This window comes from Tauraco erythrolophus, chromosome 10 (genome assembly GCF_009769465.1).
Source record: "Tauraco erythrolophus isolate bTauEry1 chromosome 10, bTauEry1.pri, whole genome shotgun sequence".
NCBI lineage: Eukaryota > Metazoa > Chordata > Aves > Musophagiformes > Musophagidae > Tauraco > Tauraco erythrolophus.
In genome coordinates, this window is record NC_141474.1 from 13,401,621 (window position 1) to 13,424,531 (window position 22,911).

The 22,911-nt window shown below is 37.9% G+C and overlaps 1 protein-coding gene across 1 annotated transcript; it reads right to left on the reverse strand.

Moving 5' to 3' along the window:
* Window positions 1–282: 282 nt before the first annotated feature.
* On the reverse strand, window positions 283–16,234 carry RNPC3 (RNA binding region (RNP1, RRM) containing 3). Its single transcript, XM_086617729.1, is given in 20 exon segments — window positions 283–1,444; window positions 4,287–4,359; window positions 5,336–5,465; window positions 5,999–6,057; window positions 6,138–6,232; window positions 6,391–6,477; window positions 6,480–6,503; window positions 6,506–6,554; window positions 7,404–7,501; window positions 7,504–7,535; window positions 8,407–8,461; window positions 8,464–8,493; window positions 8,496–8,530; window positions 9,500–9,648; window positions 11,134–11,202; window positions 11,659–11,770; window positions 12,514–12,594; window positions 13,771–13,889; window positions 15,062–15,109; window positions 16,013–16,234. Coding segments are annotated over 19 exon segments (1,554 nt in total). The 3' UTR covers window positions 283–1,444; window positions 4,287–4,299.
* Window positions 16,235–22,911: the final 6,677 nt, after the last annotated feature.

Below are 22,911 nucleotides of genomic sequence, written 5' to 3' on the forward strand. Positions count from 1 at the left end.
TACTAGTCCTCCTGCTTAGTCTCCAAGACAAGAAAGAGATGTACACTAAAATAAGATTATCCTTAGCTTTTCTCACCTTTTTACCTTGAAACACTAACAGCTAAACATCACACTCAAGGAGGTACGCACGAATATATACTCTGAACCATCTAGAACATGCTGCACAATTACAATTGGATTGTTCACCTCTTTAAAAATAAATAAAAAATAACAGGGTGTCTTCCTCCTCCTTCCTTCTCCCAAACCCCACAAAAAAGTCAAAATGAAGATAAAAAGGCAAGATGAAGAGAGAGGAAATAATTTATTAGCGATTTCACAAGCAAACTAACATACGTTTGTCATATAAGCCTTGTGACAGTTTAAAGATATCTGGAATCTTTAAGGTGAGAAAATTTATACTCTGCCTTAAACGCTTTAGAAATGCTACTACGCACAGTTCAAGGGTCCTGATGATTACACTGCTTCTTCTCCCAGCTTGATAATACTTGAAAGAGATGGAACACAAAAGGGACCTGGAACATCACAAAGGCATATTAAAAGTAAGAACAACCAGAAAACAGATGTCTTTTGACAACTAAATTGAAAGATGCTTAGTACTTAAACAAGTGTAGATCGTCTGAAAAAAAATTGACTTAATAGATACAGACTGTATTAATTTTATATTACACTAAGTTAAACAATAATGTAATATGAAATCCACAAGAAAAATAAGTCACTGGCAACAACACTACCTCAGTGCAGAAAACAAAAAAAAACCGCACAACTAAAAAGTAGCAGTGATTAGTAGTTGATTAATAGTTCAATTCCAAGTACTTCATTGAGAGATATTGTTTGATTTGCTTCTCTAGTCAAAAAAAGAAAAGTAAGGAATGTACAAACTAAGTCAACTACAGATTGTTTCTCATATACCAGGACAACAGAAATCATCAAATGATCTAAAAAAATATTTTAAAAGGTCGACCCTTTAACATTATTATGAATTGCTCTGCAACATATTTAACCAGCTTCCTATTATTATAAATTTATTTAAACAAAAGCAAGAAGACATCCTCAGCGTGAGCTCAGCACAGCTCCATACACTTCAGTGGAACACTTTGAGCTCATACAAGCTAAGGAATTGGACCACAAATTAGCAAGTTATATGATCTTTGATGAAGAAGGTGGAGGCCACCTTTTAAGACTAGGAACCTTCATTGTGTCTATTCACACAACACAGACAACTCATTGATTATTTTTTTAACCCCCCCAAAAAATGTGCCCTTTGGTTTTAAAATTAGCAGATTAGATCAAGCTCTAAAACATGTAAACTCCTCCCCACACCTACACTATACGAAAACATAGATGTAGTTGAGTGCTACAGGAAACATTGCACAAAAAAAGGATACAACAAGAAAGGATACACTCTGCATGACAGTATTACTGCAGTATTTACGCAGGAATGTTTCTAAAGAAGAACAGCAGAATGTGGTTTAATTTTACTTGATTCTCAGTATTGCATACACATAACTTTATGCTACCTATCAAAAGCAAATACGCCTCTGATAAAATACAGTTTTGATTCCTTATGAGATTTAATGAGAGCTGATGAGTCCACCAACAAACTCCATTTCAAAAGTAAATACATTTTTTGATAACTTGAACTACTAGGACAACATCAGGTTTTTTCTGCCTCATTAATTCTCCTTCAAGTCTTTGCCATTTTACAGACTCACTTTTTCCATGAGGTCCAAAACCCAATCATGTTTCCATTCAATGCTGGCTTTCGAGTCACTTCTTTCCTATGAAGAAGCTAAGACCTCTCAATATCAGTTTCTTCTACATAATCTTTCTGCCAAAAAGCTGTATTTTAGCTACAGAAAAAATAGTCACCCCAAATACTAACTGAAATTTTTGCTAGTCCATCAAGAGAAAGACATTTCAGCCAGCAAGGAGTTACACAGTACTTTTATAAACCATATGTATTATTTTCTCTACAAAAGATAAAATCTTTCTAGAGAAAATACTAAAAAATAATAAAACATTTATAGTAATATTAATTAACACAGTTTCTTCCTGTTTAAAAATAAACAAAAGTTTAACTTATGTCAATTTAGTTGTTAAAACATTGAGACACAAGATACAGATGAAATCTGCACTAACTTGTTTATATGCATATTTATGTTTCAAATGAGATTGACACTGTTCTTCCTCACAGACTCAGATTTCTACCATGGAATTTTGTATCATAAATCAGCATCCAACAGGAAAATATAGTCATGCAGAAATAGGGTTCGGTTTCATCATTAGTTGGGAAGAGAAATAAATATATTCAATTAAATCTTATGGATCTCTAGCAATCTGCATTAGTCTATGGCGCATTCTGGGACCTTTATGTATAAACAGTCAAAGTAAGGAAGAAGTTCTGCCCACGATACATGAAACCAATGACATCAAGGTAACTCATGTAAGACTTTCAGGTGCACAAATAAGTCTTGCATAAGTACATGTTTGCTCACTCCAAATAAAACTTGGTCAACTGAGTTGACCATCAACATGATTTATAACCAAATAGGCACCTCATTATTTCCTTTCTGTAATTCAAGTATTGTTCAGCATGTTTACTGAAGTCAGAATTCGATTTAACGTACAAAATTAGTTGGAAAGACATGGAATTCCTAAAAGAAGAAAAGGGTTCAGATTTCATTTATAAGGCTTTCGAATAGCTAAAATACATCGTTTCTCTTTTGCATTTAAAGAAACCTTAGTAATGTTGTTCTTACTAGACACTGGATAAAATAATATAAATAAGGTTTTTTTCTAACAAGGAAGGAGTAAGAAACAAGGCTGGAACATTCTCATAAACCCTTGTTCCTAAAAGAATCCTTTAATCAAGGCTCATTTTCTCTTTTTCAATGACCAATATGTAAGAATGCCTGTAAAAAAGTGATCTTTAATTTGATAAATAAAATAAAGATTTTGCAAACCATAAATCCATAACTCTAAACAGGAACTGGTAAGACAAAATAGCATCTCAAAAACGAGGGAAACAAGCTCAAATATAATCTGATAAAAAAATCCTTAGATAAGTGACAGAACAAGAAACCCACAATTGAAGTAACTGTTACAGAGATATTATCCTCACAATGACCATATTGTAGGGTCTCCAATCAATTTTTAAAAATCAAAACCAGCTGTTCACATCCTTTATTTCAAACTTCAGGGTTTTTCCCAAAGTAACAATGATCAAAACATCCAGATTAAAAACACGTCAAGGAGTAAGTAGACTGTTTCAGAAGCATTCAGCTTAAGCTTTGAGTTCATTTGGTCTTAGGTGAAGGCATAACCAGAATCATGCCCAACTGTAATCTGTAATTAAGTTAAATGTCCTTTAAATGTAAGCTAGCTGATGTATCAGAGGGTGCAGATTGAGAAAATAAATGCTTCTAATTCTTGCACCTGTTACTTCACATGCTAATTTGAGACAGTTCACTGTTTTTAGGCCATGAAAACCACCACAGTTAAATCAGACCTGATTTTGCTTAAGTTACCCTCATACAAAGCAAATATTTGAGTAAGCAGTAGTGGAGTAAAAGTATATCATAGGAAATAAAGTTAAATAGTGATTAGTTTCTGCTAAAAGTTACTTTCCCATCAAGTTTAGACAATAATGCCAAAAATCAGGACCTATGCGTTCCACAACATGTAAGCTTTGATCAATCCAACATTAAGTAGCACTTTCTGACACAATATACTTTCTTAAATCAGGCAAGGTTCAAGGACGCTGCAACAGTGCTAAGATCTCATTTTCTGAAGTTAGCAAAGCCAAAGTTCCTTTACAGAGATAGCAGAAGTGAGTTTATTGCTGGAAACAGTTCTTCAGGATCACTTTACATCAGCAGGGATGGAAGGGAAGGAGATAAGAGGCAAACTTTTTTCAAAGCCAAAACCCTAGAAGATTACTAAAAGGTAAGTGGTCAGATTCCAGAGTTAATTCTCCCCAGATTAAGGATTAGAGAAGCTGGCAACTATCCTAGGATATCAGAATTAGGGAAATGACAGTCTCTTGAGTTTGTGAACAGAGGAAGAAGTAATATTTTAAACTTACACCAACTATATACCTTGCATTCTGGTTTTCTGATATAAGTGCACACTTAAGAAAATTGTTTGGAACATTTCCCATACCACAACTTCTAAGGCAGCCATTAAAAAGATAATAAATAAAACCAAACAAAAAACCTGAACAAAACAAATGAACAAAAAACCTCAGCCTATTTCTTTATTTTTATTTTCAGGCAGAGAATCCATACCTTGTGCAGTGTTCTACTTTTTTCTTTTCCCTTCATTGGCATCCTGTTTTGGTCTAGCTGAACGAGCAAATTGCTGAGATTCTGTTAAGGACTAAAAGTGTCAATGATATACAGAAGCCAGTCAAGAAGGAAAAAAGAAGTATTATCTCAGCAAAAGATAGTTTAAAAAGTGGTCTTTATCTGTGAATCAATTCTACTACAGTATTAAACAGTATAACAGTAGTGTCTATTAGCTAAAGATTAGGACCTCACTGATCTGCAGTATTAAAAAATTTTAAGTTTGACCAAGAGCTTACAAAACTAAGTAAATAAGGAGGACTAACAGGGAATGGGTTAGGTGCAAACAGGATAACTACAGCAGGATAAATGCTTGACATTTACAATCATCCATCCCAGCATGTTAATTCCATAAGTTCGGATGTCTTAGCAGGTATTTGGGAGGAAAAAAGCTAAAGGAAGAGAGGTTGGGGTGAACATGATTACAAAGAAAAGGAAATAAACTATGAATATTTAAGTGAAAAATAAGAAAGGACAGGAAGAGATTTGAAATTATAGACAGAAAACAGGGCAATGCAATTGAACAGCGTAGAAATCCCAACACGCTACTCGGGCCCCAAAAGTAACTGACAGTTCCAGCTGGAGAAGCAAGTATAGATAGAGACCAATGACCCTGACAGGAACATTTCTTTATGTTCTCAATTCTGCAAACACCACCTCAACCAAGCCAAAAAGCCTACTTAATTAATACAATGGTCATACAATCTGCACTATCTTTGTATTGTGTTAGAGGATCAAAGAGCTAAGACCGGAGAAGTCAGTTTTATTGTCTGGCATAAAGCATATTTAATTCCCTATTTCAGAAGGGGTGCCTCTATATATTTTTCAGTTATCATACAATTAACAATAGTACATTATGCTATGCTGTCTGGTTTTCTCAAGGTATTTCCTCTTTCCATAGATTTATAATAAGCAGAACACTACAACAACAAAACTAGAGACTGACGGACAGATGACAAAGAACATAATGTAAATGTTTGAAGAAAAGATACAACCACCATGGGTTTTTCAAATAAGACGTATCCATTCACTTCTTTTAAAGCTTTAGCAGCTGCTTTTCATTAGAAGCCCAATGAAGCCTGTCCCGTCATACGGCCTTCTTTCATCAAACGTATATCAAACCTAGAGGCAAAATGGAGAATTGGGAATTACTCATGTTTAACCACACTTTCGTATTTCACAGTACACAATATCATTCTCATGCTTCAGGTTGGAGAAAGAGCAGAAATGGGAGCAGAGCCTACAAGCAGGAAATATGTCATTAGAGACCATTTTTCCTAGGGGAACCATTTAGTAAAAAGTGACATTAGACTACAGGACGTCAAATGGTGTGTCAAACTGCAGTAAATATGACATATGCAAAATGATCAGATTACACACAATCACATACACTGTTCATTCTGTGTCAATCAGACAATACAGTAAATTTTGTAACAAAAACATAAGGGCAAAATATCAGGTCTTTAGAGACTGTTAAAAAAATAATTCTATTTCTGTACTTGTGATAAATGAAGATTTTTCAGATGAAATGCATTTTTTCTTTATGCAGAAGCATAAAGAAAAAAGATGACTATTTTTTAAAATCATAATTTTCACTAGTATTACAGAAGTTAACATAAAAGGCTTATTTTTAACCACGTATCAAATTAACTTACATATTTCGTTCCACTTCTGACTGGAAGTCAACATATCTTCCAAAAATGAACTTGAGATCCTGAAATTAAAGGACAAGTGTAAGAGGAAAGCTGATAAAAAGCCCTTCTTGATAAATATTTGATTTGCTTGTTTACCTACCTTTTCTTGAACTTGTTTAGCTAAATTCTTCACATATATCCTGCAGTTTGGATCACCTGGCTCATAGTTTTTGAAAACAGAAAACTTTTCCATTTCTTAAAGACAGAAAAACAGACAATGTTTTAGGTTATTTAATTACTTGTATTTTTGCTCAGTATAAAATAATTTATTCAATTAATAAAGTAAATACTTATTCAAACTATGTGTTGCAACAAATCAAAGAGTTACCAATAGATAATTTATTCTGTTATACCTTCTCTAGAAAGCCTGTTTTTTTCTAGATCCCTTCTAGAAATAAATTCTGATGGTATTTCATCCTCCTCCTCTTCAGTTTCCATTTATTATTTGAGCTAGGAGCTGGAAAATCCTTCCAAAGCCTGTATTATTGATTTCTTCTGTGCTTGCATAAAGGTCTGAATTTCAACACATTCATATAAGTGGATTGTATGTTATTCACAGAGGATCAACAGCAAGCAAAAAAGTATATTCCTTTGAGTAACAGTTTAATATAGTAGACTTTGTAAAGCAATTTGAACACATCCTTAAAGAAATTTGTCTTCATCTCTGGTTTTGATCAACACACCTGCTCTACGTGGTCCTATAAAGTCAACCCTACTACAAATAGAAGTCATGGTACGTGCCAGTTAAGGTAAAACTAGCCTTGCTGCTCAAGCCTGTATCCATTGCAATGGTTACTAATTTTCATTCAAAGAAACTGCATAATACTGTAACGTCCCAAGAAACACAGACTGACTATAACCCTGTAAGAAAACCACCACACCTCATTGCTATTATTGCCCAGCATTTTTATAGTAGGTATCAGTGCATCACAGAGAAGGAGCTGGCAACCACCTAAACGCTGCTCTCTAAGAGCTGGAAAAGGAAAATCTGAAATTAGCCTGAAACATTCAGTTACCACTGCATAATACTGAGAACGCATTTGTAACACATTTGCTAAAAGCATCTTAACATTGAAAAGAGTGCAATTCACCATAAACACACAGAACACACAGGAGAGAAAGAGACCTTTAAACTCCTCTAGATCCTTTACTGCAGCAAAGCACAGAGTTCTGTGCTTTAACATGGGAAAAACAGCAAACGCAGACAGGAGGCAAGTTGGTGTTCTTAAACCCTGATGTATACTATTTATCGAAGCTCCGATACAAAAGAAAAGAATTCCCTGGCCTAAATTTTAGCAGCCTTCTACGCACTGAAACCACAAGAATTTAATATTAAATACATCTGAAGTACGAACTCTTACCATTTTTTTTCGTCCTTTTCCGAGTTTATCTGAAGAACAGCTGGGATGTCAGTAGTAATGTGGAACTCGATTTTTTTATGACCTACATGTTGTGGCTGCTCAACACATCTGAAGGTGACAGTGTAGGGTGCAAATTACTGTTTAAAAAACCACACATTAATTAAAGAGTCAGACCCTGATGAATGCATAGTCAAATACAAGATTTCTTCCAGAGAGATTTTATGGTGTTTACCATAAATATGAGTTCTCCATCTCATAAATTTCACCCATATAGTTCAAGTTGACTAAAACACTGCAACCAGAGTAGATATGGCTGGCAGTGAGAGCAAAAACAAGAATTACAAGTCACATCACAGTATAGACAAGCACTTATGAAAAAACTTCATCAGTCACCTAAATACGAAAAATAACTGGCCTTGCTGCGCTCTCACACAGTGTATATAACATATCAGTTTTCAAAATATATACCAATCACTTGGAGGAAGAAGGCTATTAGTAAAAATGCATTCACAGCTGATCATCGCTACACAGAAATACTACACTGGTGTCCACTGTGCCACAGCACTGTGGTTCCAAAAATCAAAATTATTTAAACCAAACCAGTTTTTTATTCTTCCAGTATCATTCTTTTTTCCTAATTATTTTAAATGTTAATTTTAAGAAGTATCTGAAACAATAAATTAGATTTCTTCTGTCATGGCTGTGATATGAATTGTTTTTCTTTTTTATAAAAAGGAATTTTTATTAGCTTGATAGCAAGAGAAACACAGAGCTTGAACCAGGCACATTTTACAGATCAAGGTTGTTAAGCAGATTTGAGTTCAAATTACATGAAAATTTAGACCTTTAGAGCAATAAAAGCAAGCACAAGGATAAGGGAAGACTACTATCAGTGAAGATGCTTGTTTTAAAACAGCAACACTAAAGTAAACATGATAGAGAGAAACATAATTTAGTAAAAGAAATAATAACCTGAAAAAGTGCAAAAAACACAGAAATAATACAAACCTGTGGGGAGTACACATAGGAACATTCAGTAAGTCTTTAATTCTTTGCTTTTTCTGACACCACGTCTCTTCGTGTTTATTGGTCTTTAGGCTGAAGGGTTGCTAATTCCATCAACTTGGTCATTCTATTTTAAACAAATTTAAAAAAAGAACTAAAGTGGTTTACAGTTTATTTAAAAATACTCATTTTGAAAACCCTTCCCCTTCTCTTAAAGCCCTTGAAATACAACTTCTCAGAATATGGTTATAAATCTAGCTACCTTAAGACTGGGAACTACATTAATAAACTATAATACATAGCAAATTGATCTACACAGAGCACTTCAGTGATCCATCAAAGTTGTAAAGAGTTCAATGATGTCTCTTCCTTCTCTAAGCACGCAGCTGATTAGGACACTGAAGCTGCAGAAACGCTAAGAAGCCCCAAACTGAAACATTTTTACAATACTATTTCCACTCAACAGGAGTGCCTTCTTCCAAATGCATGTATTTTTCTGAATATAGCATAGGAACTTTCAGATTTATTTTCAGTTTAAACAGTAAATAAAGAAAATTGCTTCTTCATTTACTATTACTTTAAAGATTAAAAAAACAGCTATGATGCAATTGAGTCCCAAAACTACAAGAGAATCCTCAGCACACACAACCTCCCATATTATTACTCCCTGCACCACACACTGATGTTGAAAGAATATTTTGGAAGTCAGAGTGCAAATATGAGTCAGGCTGAGTAGTTTACTCCGTAAAGATATGGAAAAATGAAGACTCCAGAAAACAAACTAATTATTGCTTCCTTATATGTGCACTTTCTCTTCATTCTACATTTTTGTTTTGTTGGGTTTTTGGTTTTTCGGATGTGAGAACAAATGATAATTTGCATAGCATGTGGCCATTTTCCTTCTCTTACTGTGATTCAAAACAGCACTGTTTTTCCATTTTTTTAGTCACTCTGGAGCTGCCTTAAGCATCTGGAAAGACTATCTATATACTGCAAATGTTAACAGATGCCATCATTTACTCAACTAGAAGCTAGAAAAATAAACCCCCCACTTTAAAAGAGCCCAAAAGGTTGTAAATAACTGTAAAATGCATACCTCTCCTTTTCCTCCTCATTATCACTTTCATATTCTGATTCATCTCCACTAGATAGTTGCTCTTCTTCCTCTTCTGGCAAAGGAGGCTCTTCAGGAGGCAGAGGTGGGACTGGGGGAGGTGGCACAGGCACTGGTAAATACTCTTCATACTAATTACAGGAAAAAGTTTAAAAAGTAACTAAACATTTTAGGAAAAAAAATGTGTATCTTGTTTTCCTTTACATAATAAAACACTCAAAGCAATAATTAGAAGATGACAAGACGTATTTTTTAAAGTATGTTTATTGGGATCTATATGCTATTTTGCTAAATTACATTGTTAATGAAAACTTTCCACAAGAAAAAATAATTGCTGCCTTCTGAAGTGTAACAGTGAATGTTTTCATTCTTTTAATTTGAAGAGTTAAAAAAAAATTGCAACCACAGCCCTGGGTTTTTTCTTTGCACTCAGCTTTAAGGACTTTCCTGAGAGGAATGTGGACAAAACATGTGGGAGGAGGCCTAAGCTCTCAAGCCATCTCTGTTTCTACACTGAACCTTCCACCATCTATCAAAGTTACATTTCTATTTCTGTAAGGACTGAGGATTTCATGACAGGAATTTTTTTTCTCTGAGGCTGTAAAAACCACATATAAGGAATTCTCTATGTACAACATCATCTTCAGCCCCACTTTCAACAATCTTACTATACTTAAAAGCTACTTTTATCTACCATCAGTTCCACAGGGCACTGATGACTTCTGGCATTAGAAACACTCTGTGCCCTTTAGAAACTGCTCTAGGAATTTCAAGGACTGGCTTCTCACCTTACTACTCTTTTTTGCATGACCATTAAATTCATAGTGCTTAACCTGGCCCGATACCAGGCAACAAATAAAATTATTCCCAGAAAATCAGTGTTAATTAATCTGATAGATTTATTTCATAGTTTTCTTTACCAGCTAGCTTCCTTGTTAGTAGAAGCAGGTGTTGTATGGGCAAACACAATGTGTAGTGGAGCACAACTTCACTATTTCCAAATACTGCAGCTATCACTATTAATGTAAGTCCTCATTTGCTCTAACTTCCACTGGCAGTCAGATAAACTACTCTATCACAGCAACAGAGACCTGAGACCACAGCAGGTATTTCTATTTCGCTTCAGAAACAGCCTCCCCTAAGCCTCTGTCAGTTTCCCTCAACCCTGCCTCTTTCAAAAAAGATCCTGGAGACGGAGCAAGTTAAAAGATGAAAGTGCTGTATAATCTCATTAACAATCTGAATCTCATCAGACGTCCAAAGAAACACATGGATCAAAGAACTTAACATATCATTGTAAGGCAACAGGCTAAAGGTATCTTTATTTCCGGTATCTGTAACATGATGCTATCATCTCCCTTTTTTTAATACTCAACAGTTTGAAATATTCCCGTGCTACTGTCGTACATTGTTATTTCTTTGTTCTAAACATAGTCAAAAAGATTTCTGTAGAAGACCAATATGCACATCCTACCCAATGAAATGAAGCAGTATTGCTATCCTCTACAGATTTCTCCAACTTTGAGAAGTTTGAACTCAGATCTCCTACCATGTTGCTAACATTTTACATTGTGAATCCATTTTACAATATCTAATACATATATTAAAAAAGTTACCATGGGAGGGCGAGCGGTAATTGGTCCAAAAGGTGGTGGAAGATTCATTTTATTCATAAGATGAAGTACCTGAAATGATTCAAGTAAGATTCCCTTTAAATAAAGAGATGAAAATAGTTCCTTGCTAGCTATCTCAGCCAATAACTTCTAGCAGGTGTAAATCAGCATAGTTTTAATGAGGACACAACTACATTAAACAATGTGAAAGCCTGCACTTGAGATCCAACACTAATGGTAAATAAGAAAAAGACTAATCAAAAAAAGTAAAGCGTCTTCTCAGCATTAAATTCCAAGTACTCAAGTCACATCTAATTAGGAAGATCATATCCAGTCAAGTCTTCAATGTTAATGAAGTAACAGTTACTTCTGGTCAATGACATCTTATTATCTCAACATAGTAAAAAATTAACATTGATTAACACTATCACAGGAAAACTAACTTGATATTTACTACGACAAAAATTATTTCTGTGGATAATTCAGACGAAAAAGATGATGTACTTTTTTTTACTGTTTTATACTTACCTGAACATAAAATTTGGGCACACTTGCCAAGGCATTTGCTATATTTGCTAGAATTGTACTTGAAGGCGGTGGATACAAATACTTGAGACAAGAATTGATGGGAAAGGTGAGGCTAAGGAAAAAAGATTAAAAACAGGAATCTTAGCACCATTGTCATATAATGACTGATAACAATTAATGATTACTGGAGGTTTAACTATTCACTACATATGAAGTATCGCTGAAATATTATTTTCCCTAGAACAGTTTTGAGACACTTACATTATGACTTTCACACCAGCGAGCAGTCCCCTAAAGCATGACGCTTACTGAGCTTTGGTACAATGAAAGTACCAACAACTACAGCGCACAGAAACAATCAACATGTCCAAAACCAAAAGCACAACACAGCATGCTGTATAAACACCACAAACTCAATGCTCAAAGTGCTGGATTTATTAGTCCAAAAATAAATTTATTCATGTATGCAAAAAAGCGAAAGGGGGAAAGAAGAACAAGCAACTTTTGGAAAAACAGAAGTCAACAGTATTCTGCTGTTAACACTGAGACAACCTACTCAGTCCTCAAACTCTTCCTGAGAAAGCAATGCATTGTGCTACAAGGCTATTATGCAATCCACAACTTCACAGCTCAAAGCACCAGTTGCTACTCAACTGTGAAGGTTCTAAATTTGAAGAACTAAAATTTCATCTTCATGACAATTCCTACAGCCATGCATGTAGAACAGTAGCGTACTATAAAACAAAATGAGAGAATGCGGCATACTGCATCCTCTTTCATTCATCAGTGCATAACTCTTATTTCAAAATAAACTGTACCAGAATAAAACAACCAAGATCAAGAAAACCTACTAACCCATGGTTGGGTGCAATTCCATTCTCTATTTTAACACAGTTTGGTTCTTTTTTCTCTTCTTCTTTCACTGGTTCTTCTAAACTGAAAAATAATTATAACAGGGCAAAATTTAAGTCCCTTACATAATGTATTAAAAATGTTAATCTCCTATATTAAAAAATAAGAAATAAATTAGTATGGCATTGTTAACATCTTTTATCAACAGCATTACTACAGCCATTATTAATTCTTATGAATTAATGCATGTGGACAGTTACAATAGCCAGACTTCTAAGGCATACATAAACATTAAGCAGATTGAAGTAAGTCTTCCTACATTTAAACACTTCTGACTAAATGTACTCACAGGAAAAGAAGTAAAATTATTTCATGTTGGTCTCTGTTCAGAGACAGCATAAAATCAAAGGTATTAAATTACTGATTTGTTCGTATTCAGAGACTGGAATAAATAACTTAAAACCCCTACAGTTGATATTAAATAAGCACTATCACATAGTTCTTATCAGTTACATATTACACAGGTAAACATGACAGTCTAACTACGCAATTTATTTTTTTAATTAAGTATCTGACAGACAATTGAAAGCCAAACTATCAGTTCTTGGTCACAGTAGTGTTAGGATTCACTGATTTTTTTTTTTTTTTTTTTTTTTTTAAATATTACATATTCTTTAACTATTTGAAGAGAGACTTGGGAGAGTATTGTTAGTTCTGCTCACTGCTCATGCTTCAAGCCAGATACACTGAAATCAGCTCCAGCTAAGAAGCCAGTGGCTATAACAGTACAGTCTTACACAGTTATGCTAGCGTGTGTCAATTCCACCTGACTCTTGATTCAATGGGAAAGAAACATCAGGAAAGCACTGCATGCACTGTTTAACAGTAAAAGAAAATTATAATTCTAACACACAAAAAAGTAGAAGCATTTTTTTAAACACAGGGAACCTGTGCAACAAAGAGGTCAGCTTACACAGACTGGAGGCTTGCTCGGTAAATGAGAACAAACAGGACCATCTGCTCATTGAAGATATTAATAACTACAAGGATAAGGATGGGAATTATGCCACAATGATATACTGAATTAAACAATATTAATGGAAAGAATATAGGCACTCATCTGTAGATCTGAACTTGTCTGTTAACACTTCTAAATGGTTAGGATTTATCGTTTGACTTCACAGTACTACGAAAGCATCATGAATATGGAATTTCCCTTCCTTGACTATAAACATAGAGACTACATTATTATCCACATACCTCTTACACTTCTCTGAGACAGAAGGCTGGCTAAGTACCTGCACACTATCTTGCTCCTTCGCAAATTCAACAACTAAGGTGTGACCTAAAAGTTTCAGCTGATGCAGTCTTGACAAAGCCTTCAAATAATTATGATGGAGAAAAGAAAGAAAGAGGAAAAACATCAGAATTATTTCAAAGCATAACTCTTTTTTCTTTGCTTGGCAAACTAGCCATAGGATGCAGCCCCAATTGCTTTAAGCTGAGTTTGTGCCACTACAGAGACAGGTAGTTCTGCACCATTCCTGCCTTCACAGCCCTGCTTTTAGCAGCCTCTTTCCTGCCAGCAGGCAGGAAAGCCACGAGGTTGCACAAACAGAACCATTGCAGAGACTTAGGTCATCTGAACACAGTAGCGAGACTGCACCCTTAACAGTGATACTTACTAGATAGCCTAGTAAGTATCTGTGACTTTAAGTAACCAACCTCTTGCTCATGAACTACAAACATGCTGAAGCCCAGTAGTGATAGCTGGGAATTTTAAAATCAAGATTCTTAACAGTGACACTAGGAAGTCCCAGCATTCTGCAAGTCCAGATCCTGATAAGCTGCTAACAACTGACACAAAGCAACTGAAATTTACCACTGTTGACCTCACATAGTGTTTGTAACTTTTTTGAGTTACAAAAGCATGGCCTTATAGAAAGCTTTACAGCATGGCCTAAAAACAAAAAGGAGAAAGTAACACCAAAATAGATTCCAGAGCATAAGAGGGAAATTCAGGACACAGACTTTTTATCAGATTCATATGTAAAAAGCATTATTAGTATTACCTTTTTGGCATCCATGTCCCCCATTAACATAGTAGTTTTCTTTTTTTTATCAAAGTTGGGCATTCAAGGCAGTCTTGAATTGCGCACATCGCTATGTCTGAATTTTATGGCAAAGATGTGATTATGCAGGAGACAAGTAAATTATGTTTGGTTTATAGTTTATAGATAAATGCACACACACCCTAGACAAGGCCCTGAGCAGTCTCAACTCAGCAAGTTTGCCATGCTCTGAGTGACAGGTTGGATCAGAAGACTTCCACAAGGCGCTTCCAACCCACCTTTCTTATGACTCTACAGAAGTGTTCATTTTATCAAATCCTTCAAGCGCCTCCTGAAACAGAACTTTAATATTAGATTGCTCAGTTGTTTTTTTTCTCTGTCAATACTGAGTACTGATGATGTGTAAAACACTTTAGAGCACAAGTAGCAATTCAGAAAAGTGCTTTGCTATAACATTCTATAACAAACACAATACAAACCTTCACAGCTGCGTTTTCACTGGGAAAGGTAGCAAAAGCAGTATGTTTCTAGAAAACAAACAAACAAAAATTGTCATACTGAATTCACATCAAAGAGGTAAGAAATTGTATGTAAACATATATCCACAAGTAATCCATAAGTTCAAGTTTACAAACTTGAAAGCTTCCAGATAGTATTCCATCTACCTTCCATGTGGGGCAAAGGTGAAGGACTAGAGAACATTTTTCTTAAGAATTTAGGACAAGCACCTTCAGCATTCAAAAATTAAGATTGGAGCGCAACATTTTCAGGAATACAAGAAAACAGTATTTTTTTTTTCTAGCGAGCAAAAGCCATTCTAAACTGCAAGCAAGTACGAATTGATAGTTTAATATTCTCTTCAAAGAAAGGAAATCTACTTCAGCGCCTCTCAGCAGAACAGCTTCATCGAAGCAACTCCTAAAAGTCATAATTTTCCTGCTACAAAATTCATAATTATTGTTGTGCTCTGAAAATTTGGATAGTTTCTACTAACATTTTCCCTCAGTTTTTAAGTTTAAAAAACCCTTAAGGTTTCCAAATTAAATAAAATCCTCACAGGACAAACAGTTCATCTTAAACTTAGATCAAAGACCTGTGAAACTGCATCCCTACACCTACCAACTGACTCTTCATCGCTTTTCCACGGCCTTACTCCTAACAACATGAGAGGCCAAAGCTGCGTCCAAGGGCACAGGACCGGCAGCCGCGGGGAGGCGACACTCCCGTGTCAGACGCTCTCCCGACCGCCCCGCCGCGGCCCAGCGGGGCCTCCGCGCCGCCCCGGCTCCGGCTGGAGCGGGAGGAAGGGAGAGCCCTGACCCACCCAACGCGCTCACCCCCTCCCCGCGGCGCGGCAGACGGCCCGGGGCAGCGGCAGGCCGCTCCGCCCGCCGCCACCGCCCGGAGCCGCCCCAGGCCCCGGCCCTCACCAGCCGCCCGTGGTCCGACAGGACGCGCACAGACACCGCTCCGAAGTGCTTCAGCAGATCTTCCTTCTCCGCCGCGGCCAGCTCGGCGGGCAGGTGCCGCACCAGCAGCGTCCGGCCCCGCCGCCGCGCCACGCCGGGGTGCGGCGGGACGCCGGGGTGCGGCGGGCCAGCGCCCGGCCCCACACCGCCCGCCCGCGCGTCCTCACCGCCCGCTGCCGCCATGGCGGCGCCCACGGCCCGGGCAGCGGCCGCGCGCTCCCGGAAGCACAAGGGCAAATCTCGCGAGAGCGGAGGCGGGGGCTCGGGTCTCAAGTCTCGCGAGACTGGCGGGGAACCGGGGAGGGCGGGAAGCACCGAGGTGGTTGTAGTGGCGCTGCGAGGTCCGGAGCGGGACCTGCCGCCGCGAGGCGGCCTCGCGTCGTGCTGCGGGCCTGCTGCAGCTGCGGGCGGAGAGGGGCGCCGCGGTGAGCGGCTGCGGGCGGCGCTGCGGTTGGTTCCTCTGGCCGCGCACTGACGGGCGGCCGGAGCGGCAGCGAGACGCAGCCGCCGGGGGCTGCCCGCTCCTCGGTCCCGCTCGGCCGTAGGCGCTGCGCTGGGCTGCCCGTCAGCCGATCGCTGGGGCCGTGTCCCTGTCAGGGGACGCCTTAAATGGGCGATACGCAAAATCCGCCTTAGTCAAATGTGAAATAAAATCAAAATGAAATCTGAAATGAGAGCTTCTCTTCAGGCTAAATTGCAAGAAGTTGTATTGCTTTCAAAACACATTTCTCATTAGCCTTTAGCTGAGGAGACTTCTCTTTTCCTCCTGCCGCTTGACCTGAACAGCAAGGTGTTCAGATCTTTCTGGCATGGATATTAACACATGGCTTGGGGACAGCAACTGTGTCTGGCCGAGGCAAGCAGCCTGCGTGAAGCACAGCCATGTTTACAGCCTCTAGTTACGGGCACAAGATGGGATTCTGCAGCAAGCAGTGAGCACAGAGGGGTTACCAGCCAGCTACTGCTGCCAGCGGACGAGCTGGACCAAAGCCTGCCTGTTTTTTCGGAGGCCAGAGGCTGGGGTCTCAAATGGGGCAAAAAAAGTCCCCAAACTTGGCTGATGAAATCTCAGGCCTTACTGTGTCTAATCAGCTGGTTGCTGGCTGGCAAAAGCACCACCTGCCCGGGTCGCCACTGCCGCTGGCTCTGGGTCCGGCAGGCATAGCACCTGGTGCCGCTGTGCAGAGCCCGAAGGACTTCGCCTGCCGCTGGGCAGCCAGAGCACGGAGGGAGACCCGAGCTGTGGGACTGCTCTCTGGGGTGTGCTGAAGCCGCCAGCCAGCAAACATGTTTTGTAGGCTGTGCATTCACTGTACCTAGTGAATAGGGAATTACTGTTTATTTTATCTTTCAATAGAAAAAATAAGGCCTCCAGTCCACTAAGTCCTCAAGGCTGCTTTTTTTCCTTGAAGAGTCATGGTTTTCCTGGCATTGTGTGTGCAGTACACCTTAAGGGTCTTAGGCCATGCTCATGTCCTCACTGAACACTGACAATCTGGGGAAAGATCTGGCTGTTGTGGGTGGTCATAGTGATCTCATTGAGCAGATCAGGTGAAAGTCCAAGTTCATCCAGATGAGTTTGGGAAGGAGTTGGGAAAAAAGACTGGGGAAGCACGGGATGCTCAAAAGGGATCTAGGAGAAAAGAAGAAATTTAGTAGCAATTTCTTACAGGATCCGTTACTGCATTTTTTGTTGTTAGTCATTCATATAAGCTAGGAAATATCTGTGAACTTGGAAACAAGTGGAAGCACTGGCACAGTATGCAAATATGGCAGTGTACTTTCTTGATGACACCAGCAGTACTGTTTTTTCTGAGGCTGTTGAAACTTTAGAAGTAACACTGGCCAGCCTAGTAAGTTCTGTGTGTGGCTTGTGGTTTGTATAAAGTCCAGAAGACTTTCTGGGATATGCTAGTCAACATGCAATTGTAGCAGATGGGAGCATCAGGATTGCCAAAGCAAGTCTGTGGTGGCTGTGCTGCTGCATCCTGTTTAAGTTGGCCTGACTTCTAGTTCACTCCTGGGTAGTGACATACGAGAACTTTTTATAGGCAACAGGTCTGTGAAACTCGTAGGCAAACCAAACTTCCCTGTTTTCCTTGTAGCTCTGTAGTACATTCCAATTATTAATCTGCACATCAGTCACCAGATGGTGAAATAAGGATATAATTTCAAATATGTTTTCCTCTCAGAACTAAGAAACACTGTTCTCAATACTGGTCAGGCTAGGCTGAGAAAAAGGTGTATTTTGTAGTGACATTGAACACTAAAGTAACAAGAACAATTTCACTGGAAACAACTCTAATATCTCATGGCTGTTCAGTCCACCTGTCCCTCTCAGCACAGAATCCCTCTCAAAGAAAGACAAAAAGTCATTAAAAGTCTGTTCACCCTGATGGACCGGGCCGCTGAGGGTGAACATCTCTAGAGCAGAGGTTTAACAAAATATCATGCAAGTCAAGGTGATACAAATGTGCGGGGTTTTTTTCCTAAGATGCAGAAAGCAAAAACAATTAATTATTTTCCTTCTCTCCCCCTCATCCTCACATTTGAAACAGATGACTAATGTGTTATTTTTTTTTACTTTCCAAGATGTTAAATTTGTAGATATTTGAACAATAGGATTCTTCAACACAGATGCATCATGATTTTGTGTTGAAATTCTAGGTTTAGGAGTTCTTTAGTTATACAGAGAGATATTTTAATGCAAGTGTCTTAGTAATACCAGTATGAGTCAGAACTAGAGACTCATTCAGGTCAGAAAGGAAGGAGCTCCTTTTGCAGAGATCTCTAGTCCAGCCTCCTATGCAAAGCAAGGTCAACACTGAATTCCAACCACATCACTTGGGACTTTCTCCACCCTGGTCTCAAAAGACCCTAAGGGTGAAGATCCTACAACCTGCACAGACAAGCTTTTCCACTCCACAATTAACCTCCCTGTGATTTTTTTTTCCTCCTTTTTTATCCAGTTGAAAGTGGCTGTATTTGTATAAATGTGTGGTAACTTCATAAAGACAAAAATTTCAAATTCCCAATTAAAATATAATGAGTTGATAAGAAATACAAGTCTGAAAAAAAAAATAAATCAAGAAATCTAGTTTTACAGAATAGCCTGATGTTTTGCACACCATTCATAACCCAGCCCATAAAGTTGCCCATTAGTGACATCAAATAAAGCAGTGGCCAGGGGCAGATGCAGTCGTCCAAAGTAACAGGAATCCAACTCAGCCTGCCCTGTACAGCTGTTTATGAAAGCAGCAAATCAGTGGCACATTAAATGATACACTGATTTCTTAAAATTTATAAAACAAATATGTATGGGCCCACTTGAAATAGATGAGTGTACTTTTGGATTGTATGAGTTAGTGGGCTCACTATTTTTTTTTTTTTTTAACACTGTAGAATGAGGTCATATTCTTTCATTAACGAAATTACATATTAGAGTTACCACTACAGAAAGACTGTAGGATTGAATTTACTGACTCTTCTGGTTTTGCATTCCTCCTTTACTGACACAAGAAAAAAGCCTTCAGATTACAACAGCAGCAACTCCAAATAACTTTAATTCAAGTTCCTTCCCCCCGAAAGAACAGTCAGAACTTTTAATAGAATTTGAGATGCTGTCAGAAAAGGCTTTTATAAAGAAAACAATCTCTTCACTTATATACTTAGTGACTTCTCTTTGAGGGAAGAAAAAAATGCTTTCCTCATTTTTTTTTTTTCTAATTATAAATTTTTTTTCTTGGTTATTTTTCTGCCTTTAATGAAATACATGAAAGACTTTTGTTACTCTGTATATTTTCTGTACATTATGCAGACTGTGGCAGCTGGAATTCCAGTAGCAGAATACGGAAAGTGTTGTCCTTGCACACCAAGAAGCCTCAGCAGCAAGTTCTAGTAATTTACTTTTTAAACAAAGTTCGCAGGGTTTGTTCTAACAGTGATGCCTTTCGCCTTTCTTTCCCTATGCAGTTGTGTTCTGGTTGCTTTTCCTCCAAGCCTGTGTTCGAATACAAATTTTTTTATAAGAGCTTCTGCATGTTTGAGCATGTCTTGCAGCATAGGAGCAGGAAACCATTTAGTGCAACACTTCCTCTTCATCGTAAAGTGCTACATTTTAACAGTGAAGCATCAATCAAAACAAATTGCCTTTCGCTCAGTTATGTCGAGGGGAAGAACTACCTGCTGCATTTCAGCAGTTTTCAAAGTCAGTTCTCAGGTTATATGTCTAACGCTAAGGTGACATATTTCATATCTTAAAGCAAGTGTCAACAACCTTTCAGGTGGAAGCATAAAATACACCTCTGCGTAAGCTGAGTGCCTGGGTTTTTCTGCCCCCAGGGGATCAGGTTCGGGACCAATGCCTTATTGTGTGTTACACTTCCATGTAAGACACTTAGTGTCTTTTTCCACCAAATACAATCAATACTTTATATGCAAATACAACTGCGTTCTAGATCAGTGGGATATGAGTTTTCAGGCCTGCTGCCTTATATTGAAATGAAGATCCTGTACACTTAGCTATACACTGCCATTCCAGAAGTAATTGACGTTCTACTTTCAGCAAGCTGTTTGACACCACAAGATCTGGCAATTGTAACCTGCAGTTTCCCCTCTTTCTGTCCCTCCTGCCTTGTGGGATGATATCTATAGCTATGTAAGAAATAATTCCAGGTGACAAAAAATAGTTAGAGGAGAGGCACTCTGTTTTCCTTCAGAAAGAGGAATGTGTAACAAACACATGGCTTTTAGAATGATAACATCCACAGGAATATCATGTTGGTTCTCCAGCGTTGCAAATTTGGCACTTATCAAAAGTCATTATTTCACTTTCATCTTTTTTTTTTTTTTTTTTAATTCATATATTTTCTACCTTATTTCAAAAGTCATCAAAAGAGACTTGGTTTAATCAAAGGCTATCTAGTATTGGACATTTATTACCTGTGAATCAGAGTTAAATCATCATATAGGATTTGGTGACATCATTACTCTGACTTCAGTATTAAAAGTGTCTAGTGACTTTAATATTTGTATACCAAGTGTTTGGCACAAGAAACCAAAGATATTCAAAGCTATACATAAATTTCATTGCCTTCCAATTGTATGTTGATACGTGAATTTTCTCAATATCAAAAATGTTGACCTGTTCAGCATTAGCTGTTCTTTAGGATGATATCAGCGCTGACTTTGCTGTTTCTGCAATTGTATCCTTTAGTTTGTGGATCATGGTGCAGAGCAGATTGTGTCAGTTGGCTGATAAGTAAATATATTTCCCCCGTGGAAGAGCATGAGGGGAAAAATAAACTACATAGTTCTCAAATATGCCTTCATCTCAAGTAGAAGTCTCTGTATCAAACCGTATCCAACACTTGGTTACTCAGCCTTATTCTTGGGACAAGTGTCAAAGACAGATTCATATAATTTCAAATCACAGGTTCCATCTTAGCCCTCAAACTCCACATGAAACAGCTGATCTGAAACTATACAAAAAGTGACTTGCAGAACTGTGTGCTGCCAGGACTGTTTGACTGGTTCTTTGAGTGAAGTCTGCTCTTACTTTTCCTTGATAGATTCAAAATACAGGTTACAAATACTGTGTTGCACTCTGGTTTCTACAAAGCTTTTACAACTGCTCTACATTTGCATACAATTGCCCACAGAGGATGTGGATGCCTCCTCCCTGGAGGTGTTCAAGGCCAGGTTGGACGGAGCCTTGAGTAGCCTGATCTAGTTGAGAGACGTCCCTGCCCATGACAGGGAGGTTGGATTAGATGATCTCTAAGGTCCCTTCTATGCCATTCTATGATTCTATGAATACAGACCAATTGAGACGTTGACAAGAATTTCTCCATACACCTCATTGATTTCAAGGCCTCTACTGTCATATTTGGCCTGTATTTCTGCATTAAATTAGAGTGAAAAATATTTCATTCTATGCAGAATGACTAGTTGTTACTATAGATTATATCAAATCTATTTTTCAGTACAAAGGGAGAGAAAAGTAAATGAACTTTGGCATAGCCACCTGATATGAAAAATTCATGTTACATCTAAACAAGTAAAGACAAAGCTCCAGACAGGTCTTGATGAATTCAAGGAAAGCAAGTCCGACATGCCTCAGTCCTGAGGCTTTGCAAACTCAGTGGAAGCCTATGGCTCATTATTAGTAATGGCAACACTGTATTTACTGGCCTACAGGGTAACATCCTATATTGCCAGCTCATTATTGCAATAACAACTCTGTAGATCAAAAATATTGGAGATATAAGCAGTGTTACATATCATTCAAATTCAGTTCCCGAAAAATATTTTTTCTGCCTAATTGCTTGTTAGCTAGACAAGGCTAGCAAGGTGTTTGTTAACAGTTTTAGAAGCCTCAGGGCAAAATGTTTTCATTACTAATAAAAAAGAGAAAACCACAAGAGCAGCATTGACACATAAACAGCAAAACTGCTGGGGAAAATTCAGTTTTCGTGGTGGCAGTTCTGTAACTTTCATCATATTAATATGAATAGTGTAGCGTAACAAAGTACCCTTGGAAGTAAGGTCACAGAAGGACCAGAATACTGTTGACAAGATAATACCTATTACTTCTAGTATCACATCTACATGCTGTAGAAGCTTCAGGCATGGACAAGAGCTGTATTTTGTTAGGTAGTATGCAAGCATACATATAACCTCGAAGAGAGTGAAAAATGGTTGCTAAATGTCATTTCACTTGACTTGTACATTTTGAGTAGGATTTTATTTCCATTCGGAGTATATCTGAATATAGTTAAAGAAAAAGCAGGTGAGAATACATGATGTCTCCTCTATTACTGTGCTTTATTAAATTTATTTTCTGTGAAAAGAAAAGAGAA